This window comes from Dermacentor variabilis, chromosome 2, assembly GCF_050947875.1.
Source record: "Dermacentor variabilis isolate Ectoservices chromosome 2, ASM5094787v1, whole genome shotgun sequence".
In the NCBI taxonomy this organism is placed as follows: domain Eukaryota; kingdom Metazoa; phylum Arthropoda; class Arachnida; order Ixodida; family Ixodidae; genus Dermacentor; species Dermacentor variabilis.
Genome location: NC_134569.1, coordinates 246,499,324 through 246,516,357, shown reverse-complemented (window position 1 = coordinate 246,516,357; position 17,034 = coordinate 246,499,324). Strand labels below are relative to the sequence as shown.

Here is a 17,034-nt window from a genome sequence, read left to right as displayed (position 1 = left end):
TCAGCGGCAAAGAAGCGCTCCGCAAGAGCAAGGCCCGCAGCTACACTGGCAGCCTTAGGTTGCGGCTCGCCTTCAACGTCATCGTCGCTTTCCTGGGTCACTTCCTGGGGCCTAATAATCTCCACAATTTCGCTATCCGTCAGCGTACCGCACGTTTCGACCGCCTTGTCTACGGCGACGTAATCAACAAAATTGACGTCCCCGAGAGCATCACCAAAATCAGTGCCGTCAAGCTCACTTGTTGACGCTTCCTCCGCTGAAATTTCAGAGGCATCCTTCGAAAAAGCTGCCACAAAACCGCAAGCCCTGAAGCAGTTTGCGATTATTTCTTGCTTCACACGATCCCATGCTCGCGCCAACATGTGGATGGTACTAAGCAGGCTCACCTCGTACTTTGTGGAGCTATCCATACACAAAATCATGCGCTCGAGGAGGTGCCGCCTGTACAGGACTTTAACATTCTTGATGATGCCTTGGTTCATTGGCTGCAAAACAGCTGTTGTGTTTGCAGGCAAAAATGCGAGGCGTATTGCACTCAAGGCTGGCACATTCATGTGAGCACTGCAGTGATCGACAAGGAACAACACCTTGCGGTTCGAAGCAGCAAACTTGCGGTCCAATTTGCTTATCCAGCTCTTGAAGAATTCGGCCGTCATCAACGCTTTTTTGTTCGCCTCATAGACCACAGGCAGCGTCTTCACGCCTTTAAAACATCTCGGCTTCGCGGCTTTCCCGATCACAAGTAACTGACATTGTTCCGTGCCAGTCATGTTTGCCGCGATCAGCACCGACACTCTCTCCTTGCTGCGTTTGCCCCCAGCACAGTCGTCGTCCTTGAATGTCAGGGTCTTCTCTGGTAGAAGCCGATAGAAGAGTGCAGTCTCATCTGCATTGAAGATGTCTTCCGGTCTGTATTCGGCGAGATATTCACGCAGCTTTCCGTCCTTCCACGTGGCGCATGTTTCCTGGTTAACGGACGCCTTTTCACCACACACGCTCTTGAAAACCAGGTCATGGCGATCTTTAAAGCGCGTCAGCCATCCATCTGACGAAAGGAAGTCATCGATCCCCAACATTGCTGCAAGCGTTCGGGCTTTCATCGCAACGATGTCTCCGCTGAGAGGAAGTTTGTTGCTCCTTGCCTCTCTAATCCAAACCAGCAGAGCCTTCTCCAACTCTGGGTAAGCACTGGTGCGCATTCGCTTCCGAGAAGTCTTGAACTTGTCGTTCTCAAATGCATCCATTATTGTGCGCTTGTTCTTGGTGTAGTTAGAGAGCGGGTTCGGCTTGATCCCGTACTTCCGCGCTATGTCTTGTTTGGCGGCACCTCCCTTCTCAACTTCCTTCAAAACCTCTACTTTCGTTGCCAGGTCGAGCGTGCGATAAGAGCCACGGTTTGCCATGGCTATAAACTGCGCGACTAGGTACAGTCAATTCCGAATCACTCGTAGAACAACCTAGCCTACGAGCTTCCCGCACAAAGGCGCTCGACAACACACGCCTCGACATACGCTGCGCACGCTGCAAGACTAATCTCGCACAATCTCACCACTGCCAGTATGCAGCGCTGCGTGCACCTATGGCACCCGCGTTGCCTCCGCGATCAGCTCCGGCCACGCGCGGCAGCCGCGTGTGGCCTCCGGCGGGAGCCGCTTCGCCTCCCGCCGGAGTTGATCGCGGAGGCCACGGCAGCCGTAGCAATAAATAATCGCGCCACTCCAAGAAGGATGGCGTTACGGGCGGCTGCGGTGGCGATGACACCAACGCGGAGCACGGAACTGTTGCAACACTTGAAAAATTGCACATTCTACCAAAGAATGACGGTCGCCTCGAGGATCCCGGCTGAAAATTAACTTCCAATTAAACAATATTACTGGATGAGGACTTCGAATTATCGAGCGATTTCTTCTATAGGATTACATGTAAAACTAACGGGACTAGCACTTCACTTCTAATTAACCGAAAATTCCAATTAAGCGGCTTCGAATTATCGGGAGTCGACTGTATGAGCGTGCGACTTCCGCAGCATCAGTGAGGTGGTACCGTTTCGAAAACTGTTGTTATTATGTCGAAAACGTTGTTATTATGGAAGCCACAACTCTTTTCCTGAAGGAGTATTTGCTTTTGCAGAAAAACAAGCTACTATTAGTGTGCATGTACAAGCAACTGGCACAATTTGTAGCGATGAAAAGGTTGACGATAGTGGCAATCGAGTGGGTACATGCCTTATGTTGAAGGTGGCGACTGCTCCTGACTTGGATAGCGTGCAGCTTCTCCTGTTAAACGAATTGTGTGAGCGGAAGAAAAAAAAATGTTTATAAAGCTCCTAAGCAGCAGGGGCTGGTGGGTACGCCCTATTCATCATCGTCATCATCACCAGCCTGGTTACGCTCACTGCAGGGCAAAGGCCTCTCCCATACTTCTCCAATTACCCCGGTCATGTACTAATTGTGGCCATGTTATCCCTGCAAACTTCTTAATCTCATCCGCCCACCTAACTTTCTGCCGCCCTCTGCTATGCTTCCCTTCCCTTGGAATCCAGTCCGTAACCCTTAATGACCATCGGTTATCTTCCCTTCTCATTACATCTCCTGCCCATGCCCATTTCTTTTTCTTGATTTCAACTAAGATGTCATTAACTCACGTTTCTTCCGTCACCTAGTCTGCTATTTTCTTATCCCTTAATGTTACACCCATCATTCTTCTTTCCATAGCTTGTTATGTCATCCTCAATTTAAGTAGAACCCTTTTCGTAAGCCTCCAGGTTTCTGCCCCGTACGTGAGTACTGGTAAGACACAGCTGGTTATACACTTTTCTCTTGAGGGATAATGGCAACCTGCTGCTCATGATGTTAGATAGCCTGCCAAATGCACCCCAGCCCATTTTTATTCTTCTGGTTATTTCAGTCTCATGATCCGGATCCACGATCACTATCTGCCCTAAGTAGGTGTATTCCCTTACCACTTTCAGTGCCTCGCTACCTATCGTAAACTGCTGTTCTCTTCCGAGACTGTTAAACTTTACTTTAATTTTCTGCTGATTAATTTGTAGGCCCACTCTTCTGCTTTGCCTCTCCAGGTCAGTGAGCTCTTATCCCCAATTCTTCCCAATCCAGGTCTCTGAATACCTCCTGTAAACACGCTGTGAATAGCATTAGAAAGATCGTATCTCCCTGCCTGACGCCTTTCTTTATTGTGATTTTTTTTTTTTTTATGGAGGATGACAGTGGCTGTGGAGCCGCTATAGATATTGACATGTGTACTTATCTTTATCGGGCTACCACGTTTCGCCGCCTAACAAACGTTATCGCACAGCGCGGGTCGCGCCTGCATGTATCCGAAGTTTCTGGAAAGTTATCGATGCTTCTATTCGCTGTCTGTTGTCGCCGAACCTCATGTTATTTGATTTCATCACGTGACGCGAATGGTGTGCAACTTTGTGGTAGGAACGCGTGTCCCAACAATTAGTCTGGAACATTCGACGTTTAATTTATGAAAGCCGACATGCTTGACACGTTGATCAGATTTTCGACGATCGCCGACCGTGTTCGCCGCTATCGTTGTGCTATAAGTGTAGCCTGTCTTGTGGGCACAGGTTCGCCCAATAAAGGTTAGTTTTGTCGTTCACAGTATTGCTACTGTGTTCTTCTTCGTCACCACCACGTGACATCTGGTGGAGGTGCTTTATATTCATGTACCGGACGCCCCCGACAAGCCGTAATTCAAGCCAGGACCACAAAGAGAACACCAACGTAGTCCCGGACCATCGAGCAAGCCGCCATCTTCAACAGCTGCCCCCGGAGCACGGACTTCTACCTGAGAAGACCAAGAAGTTTGTGGCCAAGGCAACCCCAATGGCAGCCCCAGCGTCCCCCATCGTGCTGCAGCCCCCCCCAGCCCAGGGAACCACCGATGTTCCGTGGTTCCACATTTGAGGACCCGGAAAGCTGGCTGGAAACGTATGAGAGGGTCGCTACGTTTAACAGCTGGGCAAGCGACGACAAGCTGCGACATGTCTATTTCGCAATAGAGGACGCCGCCAGGACGTGGTTCGAGAATCGAGAAGCCACCTTGACGACGTGGGACCTGTTCCGAAGCGGCTTCCTGCAAACATTTACAATCGTCGTGCAAAAAGAGCGAGCCCAAGCTCTACTGGAGACCAGAGCGCAGCTGCAGAATGAAACGATCGCGATCTTCACTGAGGAAATGACCCGTCTGTTCCGCCACGCCGACCCGGAAATGTCAGAGGAGAAGAAAGTCCGCCTACTGATGCGTGGTGTAAAGGAGGAACTTTTCGCCGGAGTGGTAAGAAGCCCACCGAAGACCATCGACCAGTTTCTTCGTGAGGCGACGAACATCGAGAAGACACTGGAATTGCGAAACTGGCAATTCGACCGCTGCACGAACTCGACAAACTACACTGGAGTTCAGTTACTGGCCACCGATGACCTACGCGAGACTATCCCAGCTGTCGTGCGGGAGGAGCTACAAAAGCTCTTCCCATCATCACAGCCTCAAGTGGCTTCGATTGCCGACGCCGTGCGTGAGGAGCTCCAACAACAACTTAGAGTAGCCGCTGAATCGCCTACGCCGTCGTCGATGACCTAGCGATGACCTACGCCGCCGTCGCACGCCGTCAAGGTCCCCCTCCGCGACCGCGCCAGGGCCCTGTCATGCCGCAGTTCCGTCGTCGGCCATCGCCGCCGCCAGCACGACCACCTGTTGCCCAGCGCACCTACGCAAGGAAGACGGACATTTGGCTCGCTCCTGACCACCGCCCGCTCTGCTACCACTGTGGAGAAACGGGTACACGTCTACCGACGATGTCCATACCGGGAGATGGGACTGCGAGGTTTCGCCGTGAACGCTCCTCGCTCGCAGCAAGGTGAACGCCCCTGCGATATCGCCGACTACCTCGCCGCTACTCAGTGGAGCTCTCGACGACCGTCGCATTCGTCATCTCCAGGCCGTTACCTGTCTCCGCAGCGACGACCATACACTGGCCCAGCCCGGGGCCGCTCTGCAAGCCCATATCCGGAAAACTAAAAGCAGCAACCGATGGAGGTGCGGTTGCTGTTCGTCGAACTGACGAAGATCCTCCGCCGCCGACGAAGACACCGAAGAAACTACCTTAACGACATAACGACATGCCACCGTCCAGATGAAGTCTGGAAGCAAAGAATACGTTGACGAAAGACGACATGACGACGCAACGTTCCAGCTTCAGTTCAACACGACGCAGCCGTGATCCGACGCCGAGACCTAACTGCAACGCAAGGCAAAGAACCACCGGCCTCGACGTGCTTCTCGACGCCCACGCAGTCACCGCCTTAGTGGACACAGGGGCTGATTACTCCGTCATGAGTGGACACATCGCCGCCCAGTTGAAGAAAGTTAAGACTGCATGGGAAGGCCCTCAAATTCGGACCGCTGGAGGACATCTGATTACGCCGACTGGAATCTGCATGGTAAGAATTACCGTTCATGACCGTACTTGCCCTGCCACCTTCGTTATCCTCCAACAATGTTCACGCGACGTCATTCTCGGCATGGACTTCCTAAACCAACACGGCGCAGTCATCGACCTGAAGTCGAAGTCGATAACCCTGTCTGAAGATCAAGCGATACCACCGCAGAGCCCTCGTAGTCAGCATGCCTTAAGCGTGCTCGAAAGTCAAGTCAGCATCCCACCTCGCTCCAGCATTGTCATTTCCGTCGGCACCAAAACACCTGCTGACGTAGAAGGCGTCATCGAAGGCGACCAACGCCTACTGCTCGACCGTGAAATTTGCGTCGCAAGAGGGATTGCTCGACTCCACGGAGGAAAAACGGAAGTGATGCGAACCAACTTCAGCCAAGAGTTCAAGCACATCAGCACGGGCACGACAATCGCGTACATTGAGCAAATTGTGGAAACGAGCAGTGCCTTTGTTCTCTCGGATTCTGTCGCATCTACCCCGACGACCGTAGTTCTCGAACCAGACTTCGACATAAATCCAAGACTCCCCACGATAGGCAACAACAGCTGAGAAGCTTACTTCGACGATACAAAGAGTGCTTTTCGACGTCATCAAGGATTCAACAAACTCCAGGCGCAAAGCATCGCATAATAACCGAAGAGTGTGCTCGACCACTCCGCCAGAGCCCATATAGAGTTTCTACGCGAGAATGTGAGGCTATAAGGCACCAAGTAGACGAAATGTTGCGCGACGACATCATCCAGCCATCCAAAAGCCAATGGGCATCTCCTGTAGTTTTGGTGAAAAAAAAGGACAGAACCCTACGTTTCTGCATCGATTATCGTCGTCTGAACAAGATCACGAAGAAGGACGTATACCCCCTCCAACAAATAGACGACGCATTGGATCGGCTCTGCAACGCTAAATACTTCTCGTCGATGGACCTCAAGTCTGGCTATTGGCAAATAGAAGTTGACGAAAGAGATCGTGAAAAGACGGCCTTCATCAACCCAGACGGCCTCTACGAGTTCTAGGTTATGCCATTCGGACTGTGCTTGGCGCCTGCAACGTTCCAGCGTGGGATTGACACGGTTTTAGCAGGATTGAAGTGGCAGACCTGTCTCGTTTACTTAGATGACGTCGTCGTCTTCACCGGAAACTTCGACCATCACCTCAGGCAGCTTGCGACAGTACTAGAGGCCATCAAGTCATCAGGGCTTACTCTGAAGCCGGAAAAATGCCGCTTCGCTTACGATGAGCTTCTGTTCCTAGGCCACGTAATCAGCAAATCTGGTGTCTGTCCAGACCCGCAAAAGACAGCTGCTATTGCACAGTTCCCGCAACCCATCGACAAAAAGGCAGTGCGTAGATTCCTTGGCAGGTGTGCCGACTACAGGCGCTTTGTCAAGGACTATTCACGCATCGCTGGGCCGTTGACAAGTCTAACTAAATGGGATGTTGAGTTCAAGTGGGAAACGCCGCAGGCCGACGCATTTGAAGAACTCAAACGACGCATGCAGTCACCGCCGGTACTTGCGCACTTCGACGAGCACGCCGATACAGAAATCCATACTGACGCCAGTAGCCTAGGCCTCGGTGCTGTTCTAGTCCAGAAGAGAAACGGAGTCGAACAGGTGATAGCTTACGCTAGCCGGTCGCTGTCAAAAGCGGAAGGCAACTATTCTATGACCGAAAAGATGCCTCGCCATAGTTTGGGCGACAGCTAAATTTCGCCCTTATCTTTACGGCAGGCCATTCAAAGTCGTCAGCGACCATCACGCTTTGTGTTGGCTAGCGAATGTAAAGGATCCTTCAGGACGACTTGCGCGGTGGAGCCTCAGACTACAAGAATACGACATCACTGTAACCTACAAGTCCGGACGAAAACACTCCAATGCCGATTGCCTATCACGCGCCCCCATTGACCCACCGCCGCAAGATGACGAGAATGACGACGCCTTCCTTGGAATGATAAGCGCGGAAGACTTCGCTCATCAGCAACGGGCAGACCCGGAGCTAAAAAGCCTCGTCGAATATTTGGAAGGGCACACCGACGTTGCTCCCAGGGCATTTAAGCGTAGATTATCTTCCTTCACGCTTCAAAACAATCTGCTCGTGAAGAACTTCTCACCAGTTCGCGCCAACTACCTTCTTGTTGTTCCGTCGGCGCTGCGTCCAGAAGTACTGCGCGCCCTACATGACGATCCGACCGCAGGGCACCTCGGCTCTCCCGGACGCTATCGAGAATACAAGAAAGTTATTACTGGCCGCGCCTAACCGCCGACGTTGCCGATTACGTCAGGACATGCCGAGACTGTCAGCGACGCAAGACGCCACCCACAAGGCCAGCTGGATCACTACAGCCGATCAAGCCTCCTTGCCGACCTTTTCAGCAGATCGGGATGGACTTGTTGGGGCCGTTTCCGACGTCAATGTCCGGAAATAAGTGGATCTTCGTGGCGGCGGACTACCTCACGCGCTTCACTGAAACTAAAGCTCTGCCGAAAGGCAGCACAGCTGAAGCGGCAAAATTTTTCGTCGAAAGCATACTGCTGCGACATGGCGCCCCAGAAGTCCTCATCACCGACAGAGGAACGGCCTTTACAGTGGAGTTCACCCAAGCCATTCTGCAGTACAGCCATACAAGCCACAGGAGGACAGCTGCCTACCACCTGCAGACGAATGGTCTCACGGAGCGCCTGAACAAGACCCTCGCCGACATGCTAGCAATGTACGTCGACGTCGAGCATAAGACGTGGGACGCGGTCCTGCCGTACGTAACCTTTGCTTGCAACACGGTGGTGCAAGAAACAACACAGATCACGCCGTTTAGGCTGGTTTACGGCAGGAACCCGACGACGACGCTCGACGCCATGCTGCTGCACTTCACCAACGAAGAGAATCTTGACGTCGCTACCTATCTCCAGCAAGCCGAAGAAGCCCGACAGCTCGCCCGCCTACGGATCAAGGACCAGCAGCGTACCGACAGCCGACACTACAACCTCCGACGACGCTTCGTCAAGTACCAGCCCGGCGACCGTGTTTGGGTATGGACCCCGATACGCCGACGAGGACTCAGTGAGGAACTACTGCGGCACTATTTCGGACCCTACAAGATCATCCTACATATTGGCGCACTGGACTATGAGGCATTGCCAGACATGCATTTCGCATTCACAGCAGCGCCGCGCACGATCTGAAGTGGTCCACCTGGTGCGCCTTAAACCCTTTCACCGACACTGACGAACTTCCTTATTTTGTTGTTTCCATTGCTACGAGTGCTTTTCTTCATTACTTTCATTTGTTTGCTGTATCGGGTCTATGCTTTTTAAGAGGGGGGTAATGACACGTGTACTTATCTTTATCGGGCGATCACGTTTCGGCGCCTGACAAATCTTACCGCACAGCGCGGGACGCACCTGGATGTGTCCGAAGTTTCTGGAAAGTTATCGATGCTTCTATTCACTGTCTGTTGTCGCTGAACCTCATGTTATCTGATTTCATCGCGTGACACGAATGGTTTGGAACTTTGTGGAAGGAACGCGTGTCCCAACGATTAGTCTGGAACATTCGACGCTTAATGTATAAAAGCCGACGTGCTTGACACGTTGATCAGATTTTCGACGATCGCCGACCGTGTTCGCCGCTATCGTTGTGCTATAAGTGTAGCCTGTCTTGTGGGCACAATTTCGCCCAATGAAAGTTAGTTTTGTCATTCACAGTATTGCTACTGTGTTCTTCTACGTCGCCACCACGTGACAATATCTTTCAGTGTTTTTACATACGGCTCGTCTACACCCTGATTCTGTAATGCTTCCATGACTGCTGAGGTTCGACTGAATCAAACGCTTTCTCGTAATCAATGAAAGCTATATATAAGGGTTGGTTATAGTCCGAAGATTTCTTTATCACCTGATTGATAGTGTGAATATGCTCTATTGTTGAGTAGCCTTTACGGAATCCTGCCTGGTCCTTTGGTTGACAGAAGTCCGAGGTGTTCCTCATTCTATTTGTGATTACCTTGGTAAATACTTTGTAGGCAACGGACAGTAAACTGATTGTTCTATAATTTTTCAAGTCTTTGGCGTCCCATTTCTTATGCATTAGGATTATGTTAACATTCTTCTAAGATTCCAGTACGCTCGAGGTCATGAGGCATTGCGTATACAGGGTGGCCAGTTTTTCTAGAACTATCTGCCCACCATCAGACATCAGTCAGACACCCTATAAAACGTCACTAAATCTAGCACGCAACGTTGCTCCACAGAGCTACCAGCATGTAAAAGAGAAAAGGGCCCATTTTGACAGCGCACGCTGTTACATCACACGTTGCCTGCCCACATCGTGCCGATCGCTGCGACTCAGCAACTGTAGGACCAGCTTGTTGGAATCCAGGTGTGGAGAGCCCATGACGTCGCGGCAGTCGCTGAGTGACGAAATTCACTGTGTCACTGAATGAAAATCGCACCATGTGAAACAGCCTACTGCTGGCAGCGAAGTGGCGAGAAGGCTGCGCCGAGTACACCGAGGCGGGTCGGCATGCGGGCTGTTTCTATGTTCACAGCCTGGGGTGAACACACAGTGGGTTCACAGCCAATAACACAGTGGCAACTGCGCGCACTGCACACTCCGGAGTGGAAACGGTCGTAAACTGGCAATCTTTCTCGCGTCTCACTGCTCGTGAGGCTCATGCTCTGTACTGTGTCCAACGTTCCCGTGAAGCTGGTTTTGTGAGGTTTGCGTACAACTTCCAGAATTAGCTGTTACCAACCTGGCGAAGAAGAAAACCCATAATGACATCCGGGTCTTCTTCCAACGTTAATAAATTTCTAAAAATGAGTTTCTGGCTCTTTAACATGCCAATTTCATTGGTTTTTTGGTGATATGAATTTCGTGTAGTCCAAATATTCTATGCGGCCCGTTGAGATTCGTATTGCCAAAATGTTACTGTATATAGCTCTTAAATAAACTAATGGTGCTAGTTGTCTGAGATTGCTCGGCAAGTGGCAAAATACAAATTTGCAACTATCGATAGCGGGCTATGGATAGGAATAGGTGCATACAGGAAAGTGTTAAACTGTGAGCAACAAGTTGCATCATGTGTTCTTGGTTTTTTGAAGTGTTTGCCAAAAAGAATTTGTACGTTCTTATAAAGTGTGCTTTTTCTGCTGTGCACCTTTTCTGTCTGCGATAGGGCCAAAAGCCATGCAAGGTGGGCTCTCCTTCCCAGCCTGTGCCAGCAGGCAGCCCCCGAGTGCATCGTCCTAAGGCCAGACTCTCCTTCATCCGACCATCTGCACCAGACCACGAAACTTGTGAGACATTGGCAGACACTGACGTGGTACCCAGTTCACAGTCCACCATTGACTCAGCTGACGAAGTGGAAACGGCCAACTCAGGTCAGGATAAGCCACTTGTGGACCATACACTGCAAGATCCACACCCGGACAGCCCCGTTACAGTCTGGCTGCAAGACAAGGAGAGGGGCCGGCTAGTTGCCAGCCAAGAGATGCCGCTGTCTCCTGCCAAGAGCAGGCGCCGAAAATGCAGGTCATTACCGACACGTGCACAAAAGGGCGCCCTGAAGAAGAACAAGAAGCATTCCCGGGGGTCGCTGCTTGCTAGCGGTCCTATCGGGTGGCAGGATGAAATTTTGGAAGACGGCATCGCTCCGCTTGTAGACGACGATGCAGAAGAACCTACCAACAACCTGCCAGTGGAGCAGAAGTTACAAGAGTCTGGAGAAGATGGCAACACAGTTAACAATCACATGGAAGAAGTATGTTCAACACAAGAGTCAGCTGACACTGAAACATACAGCTGCGAGGAGCAACTGGTGGCTGAAACTGAGCCCGTGACAAAGGACATCGAAAGCTCTCCACACTGCGAGCCTTCAGTGGCGTCCTCGGCACTTATGAACAGTGAGGCAGGCCAGGAGTGCATCCTGCGACTGAGCGAAGGCTCCTCTGCATGTTACAGTGAAAGCACCGAGTGCAGCACCCAGGCAGCCTCATCTCCGGCATCACCAGAGTTTGGTACACCTATTCCAAGCTCTGAAGACACCAACGAAGTGGAGTTGGCAGCGGACACCGAAGAGCAAATAGTAGCCCCAGGTTTCACTGAGGTAGAACTTGAGACGAGCGCTCCTGCAGATGACACGTCCTCAGTTGTCTGCATGGTGCCTGAGACTGAAGACGAGGGTGGCGCAGCCATGGAGAGCTCTAAGCCACAGGCGAATACTGCACCTAAGCCGGAAAGCACGCTAGTGCAAGGAAAGGTCGTCAGAGGAGCACGTAAGCGCAAGCTCCCTTCACAGACAACATCCCCGATCTCCAGCCGTCTTCGGGCCAAGCAAGTAAGTAGAATTAATCTCTACTCAATAACTGCATGTGCATGGGCTCCGGCACATAGAGCATGCTTGATTTACTCACACCGCCAGTTCACTGGTTGTTGTTTTATACGAGGCATTAGCAACCATGTAGTGCATAATTTATATTTCAGCCTGTTAGTATCAAAGTCAATTCTCTCCTACTGTGGAACCGCAGTATTGAATTCAATTGTTGACTCATTTTTTTACTACCAATATCTTTTAAAGATTATGTATACTTCCTGCTGTAGTTTAGCAAAGCAATTGTCGGTTGCAGCAATGATGGCAGCACTCTGCTGATTCCTTGACATTATTAATAGGGGCGAAGTGATATGTCGGAGTTATATGATCGACCAGAAGAAAGTAAGGAATATGCGAAACTTTAACATGGGAAAGATTGAGGAAGCAGTAAAAAATGGCTGTAGCATGAAATCAGCGAAAAGAAAACTTGGCATACAACAAGGCAAGATGTATGCACTGAAAGATGGTAATATCATCAACAATTTTGATGATATAGTAAAAGAAGCAGAAGAATCCTATACTGAGCTGTACAGCACCCACAGCAGCCATGCTACCTTCATTCGAAGTAGTAATGAACAAGATACAGGGGCTCCTTCTATAGCTAACGATGAAGTTAGAAGGGCTTTGCAAGACATGACCCAGGGAAAAGTGGCAGGAGAAGATGGAATAACAGTCGATTTAATCAAAGATGGAGGAGATATCATGCTTGAAAAGCTTGCAGCCCTTTACACGCAATGCCTCACGACTTCAGGTGTACCAGAGAGGTGGAAGAATACCAACATTATACTAATTCATTAGAAGGCAACCGTTAAAGAATTAAAAAATTATATGCCCATTAGCTTACTTCCAGTATTGTATAAAATATTCACCAAGATAATTTCCAATAGAATAAGGGCTACACTTGACTTCAGTCAACCAAGGGAACAGACTGGCTTCAGGAAGGGATACTCTACAATGGATCACATCTATGTCATCAATCAGGTAATCGAGAAATCTGCAGAGTACAATCAGCCTTTCTATATAGCTTTCATAGATTACAAAAAGACATTTGATTCAGTAGAGATACCAGCAGTCAAGGCATTGCATTAACAAGGAGTACTGGAGGCATATGTGAATATCTTAAGAAATATCTATAAAGATTCCATAGCTGCCTTGGTTCTCCGCAAGAAAAGTAGAAAACTTCCTATCAAAAAAGAGGTCATGCAAGGGGACACAATCCCTCCAATGCTATTCACTGCGTGCTTGGTAGAATTATTCAAGCTATTAGACTGGGAAAGCTTAAAGGTGAGGATCACCGGCGAATATCTTGGCAACCTTCGGTTTGCAGATGACTTTGTCCTGTTCAGTAACACTGGGGACGAATTACAACAAAAAATTTAGGACCTTAACCCAGGAAGTGTAAGAGTGGGACTGAAATTTAATGTGCTGAAGAGAAAGATGTTTAATAGCCTGGCAAGGGAACAAGAGTTCAGGATTGCCAGGCAGCCTCCAGAGTCTGTACAGGATACATTTATCTAACTCAATTACCCGTGATCACAAGTAATCATGATCATGATTATGAGAAGGAAACTTGCGAAAGAATAAAAATGGGTTGGACTGTATGCGGCAGACATTGTCAGCTCCTGATTGGAAGCTTACCATTATCACTTAAAAGGGAGGTGTACAATCATTGCATTCTACCAGTGCTAACAAATGGGGCAAAAACTTAAGAGGTTGACAAAGAAGCTTGAGAACAAGTTAGGGACCGCGCAAAAAGCGATGGAACGAAGAATGTCAGGCATAGTATTAGGAGACAGGAAGAGAGGGGTGTAGATCAGAGCGCAAATGGGGATAGCTGATATTTTGACATGAAGAGAAATATGGCACTTGGAAGGCCATGTAATGTATAGGGTAGATAAGTGGTGGACTATTAGAGTTACAGAATGAGGGCCAAGGGAAGGGAAGCACAGTCAAGGACTGCAGAAAACTAGGTGGAGTGATGAAATGAGGAAATTTGCAGGTGCAAGTTGGAATCAGCTAGCACAAAACGGGGGTAATTGAAGATTTCAGGGAGAGGCCTACCTCCTGCAGTGAACAAAAATAAAATAGGCTGATGATGATGATATGTCAGTGCTACACCTCATGAAAATAGTTGGGCATGGTTGCGAGGTAACAAATAACCTAACTGCTAGCATTTTGCATGAAATAGTAAGATAAGGCATGCAGACAATTAAGTTCCAAACTTGAATGAAGTAGTAGCGGGTCAAATAATTTAATAAAACTTTCTAATAGCACATTATCAGTGAAAAAGTTTAGTCACTTTAGTATACACTAAAGAGAATGAAGGTGAAAGCCTGCATGTTCACGAGACGTTCATTACATTACTTGATATTTTCATTTGAATGCATTGTTACTTAAACCCACCAAAGGTCGTGGGTTTGAATGCCTTAATTGACTCTATTTTGATTAACCTTGCCCTAATTACCACAAAAGGTTGTGGGTTCGACTCTAGACCTTCACGATGTCAATTGGAATCCAACTTGGAGAGGTGGCCGGTTCACCCATGTCTCCAAGTGGGCGCAACTCCCACCGAATGTCATAGGTTCAAGTGCCTTAATTAACTATATATTAATTAGCTTTGTCTTAATTAACACCACAGGTCGTGCTGAAGCTTCTTTACCTTGGCTTCACACTTCCTTATAAAGAAATTGATGGCCTAATTTGCCTTAATTAACATCAAAGATTGAGGGTCTTAACTTTACCTTAATTAACACCACAGGTTGTGGATTTGACTGCCATCAAAGGTCATGGGTACGACTCCTTATGAATTTTGGTGCCATAACACTGGACTCGGGATTTTTTTACTCACGAGTCATCTAAGGCTTCAGCCTTAATAATTCAAACCATTGTTTAGTCCTAATGGCACACTCTCCAAGAAGGATGTATTGCTGCAGTGCTACAGGCACATTTGCAAAAACTACACCACCTTTTTTTTAGGAACAATGAAAAAATCGGTTCAAGAAAAGAAATGCTGTCCGCACTTGTTTCAGTGGATCTGCATACAACGTACTCTTGGATATAACAGACCACTCTTTCCACTTTGTTTGGTCTGCTTATATTACCAATGGAACAAATTCCACTTTGAACAAACCTGGCTGTAACAGATTAATGGTAACATCATACACATTTTTGGGTAAATTTATTTCTAGGTGGTGTAAATACAACATACTTTGCTGTGGAGATGCATGTATGTGGCAGTGCACTGCATAATGCTATTTCTGGCCGCATGTGGAATTTGCACAAATGAACTTTTTTTAAAGGGACGAATGCACTAGCGGCAACCTTCTGGCAACGCTGGGCTACCCTGTGGCCCACGAGAGTTTTCATGTCGGCCACGCAAGTGGCCCACTTCCGTCCACCCTGTCTGTTCAGTGCTTGGTCAAGTGCCGATGGTGCTGCTAGGCCTAATCAACTTCGAAGTGAGGCTGTTAACATAGGGTGCTTTAGAAACAATTGCCGATGATTGCAAAAGGCATTGTTTTGAGAATGCCTTATTTCTTTATAGCATCAATTTGCACAAAAAAGGAGATAGCCTGCTATTTGCGGATCCCAGACAGCGAGGTGCCTGATGTGTAAAACCGTCTCGCATGCAATGCACTGGCAGCCAGACGCGGGCTCTAAATGGAAGTTGCGTCATACCATGGCTCTCGTTTATGCTAGAGATTTGATAGCAGCCGTCGCTTGTTACGAAAGATGAAATCAAGAAATGAGTTTATTCTACCAGCCACTGTTTTGTATGAAAAACAAGCTGTGCAGAATATTTGTGTTGGTGGCGACGCTGTCTGGCGGGGCAGGTGGCTCCCTGCAGTTGTGCCAGCCATTAGTCTTGCCATTATGTGGGCAAACATTCATTTGTAAGCATTCGGAAAGCAAAAGACAGGACACAACTACGGTGTAAACCCATTTACTTTATTTCATTTCATTTATTTAGGCAAGAGTAGGATTTCCTAATGTTCCAAATTACAACATTTGTTGACACCGATATACAATACACAAAAAAAAAATTTCTCTACCAGGGAATACAAGGCAAAAGCATCTCATATGGTTACTTACTTTAATTTCAACATTTTTATGCTTTTTGTGGTTGCCTACAATTCAGGCAGCAGCATATGCAATGAATGTTGTCTGTGTTACGGTACACAATGCACTATCATAACAGCTGTTGTGCGCAACAGGCAAATGTAATATTTTCAGCATGGTGTAGTACATAGCAATACTACAGTCAAACCCTGCAATTAAACAGTATTCAGGTACAAAGAAAATTCCATTGTAATAATCGATAATTGCTATAACTTGCTTGCACAAACAAAAATAGAGGGCACGAACATTCAAACATTTTATTTAGACAGAGAGAAGTACAGTTGAAACCAGTTAGAGCATTGCTTGTTTTAACAATACTCGGATGTAACAATGAGCAGCTGCTACACCGTCAACTTTTGTGTGTGTGCTATGGTAGAATAAACCCTTGCTATTCTGTTGTCATGGTGCATTATTGGCTATAACAATTAAATTTGGCTACTGGGTGTCTGCGTCGAAAAAAAAGCGAAGTCCAGAAAAAGCAAAAAAAAAAATGTGAGTCACTTCGGCACATCTGCTTTTGTGCCGTGCACCTTGCAGAGTGCCCTTCTTCGCTCCTCTCTCATTTCCCTTCAACCCCTCTGATGTCGGCGAGTGGATCAAAGGAGGATGGGAAAAGGGCACACGAGGCCAATGATGCGATGTGACCAAGGTGTCCCATGCAGGGTGCCCGACAATTGCTGGAACAATTGTATGTGTTTCATGAACTAAAAACGATGAAGCGTGAAGTAGTATGAAAACAAGGATGAGGACAGGACAAGTTCTTTCGTTCATGTTTCGTACTGCGTCATGCTTTGTATCACTGTCATGCTCAACTTTTTGTTATCATGATATCTACAATGTCAGCATTTATAGCATTTGTGCTGTAATTGAACAATGCTTCATAATGTGTGGCGCAATGGCAGAAACATGCCAACGTTATGATTACTGGGATGTGAACACCATTTTATAACACTTGTGAAACTGCCTGTTCATTATTCAAAAATTAGATCTTTTATTTGAATCCGGCACAATTCAATTCGTATTCCATTCATCGTTCATTTGTTCTCAAAAATTGTATTCACACACCTC

At 48.1% G+C, this 17,034-nt stretch overlaps 1 protein-coding gene across 2 annotated transcripts in view; it reads left to right on the top strand.

Annotated features, from left to right (window-relative positions):
- The window catches only part of LOC142573218 (uncharacterized), a 325,311-nt gene that overhangs the window by 257,813 nt on the left and 50,464 nt on the right, over window positions 1–17,034 (top strand). For both annotated transcript variants that reach the window (XM_075682810.1, XM_075682809.1), the window contains exon 27: window positions 10,654–11,814. In XM_075682810.1, coding sequence (XP_075538925.1) covers window positions 10,654–11,814 — 1,161 coding nt within the window. The remainder of the gene's footprint in view (window positions 1–10,653; window positions 11,815–17,034) is intronic.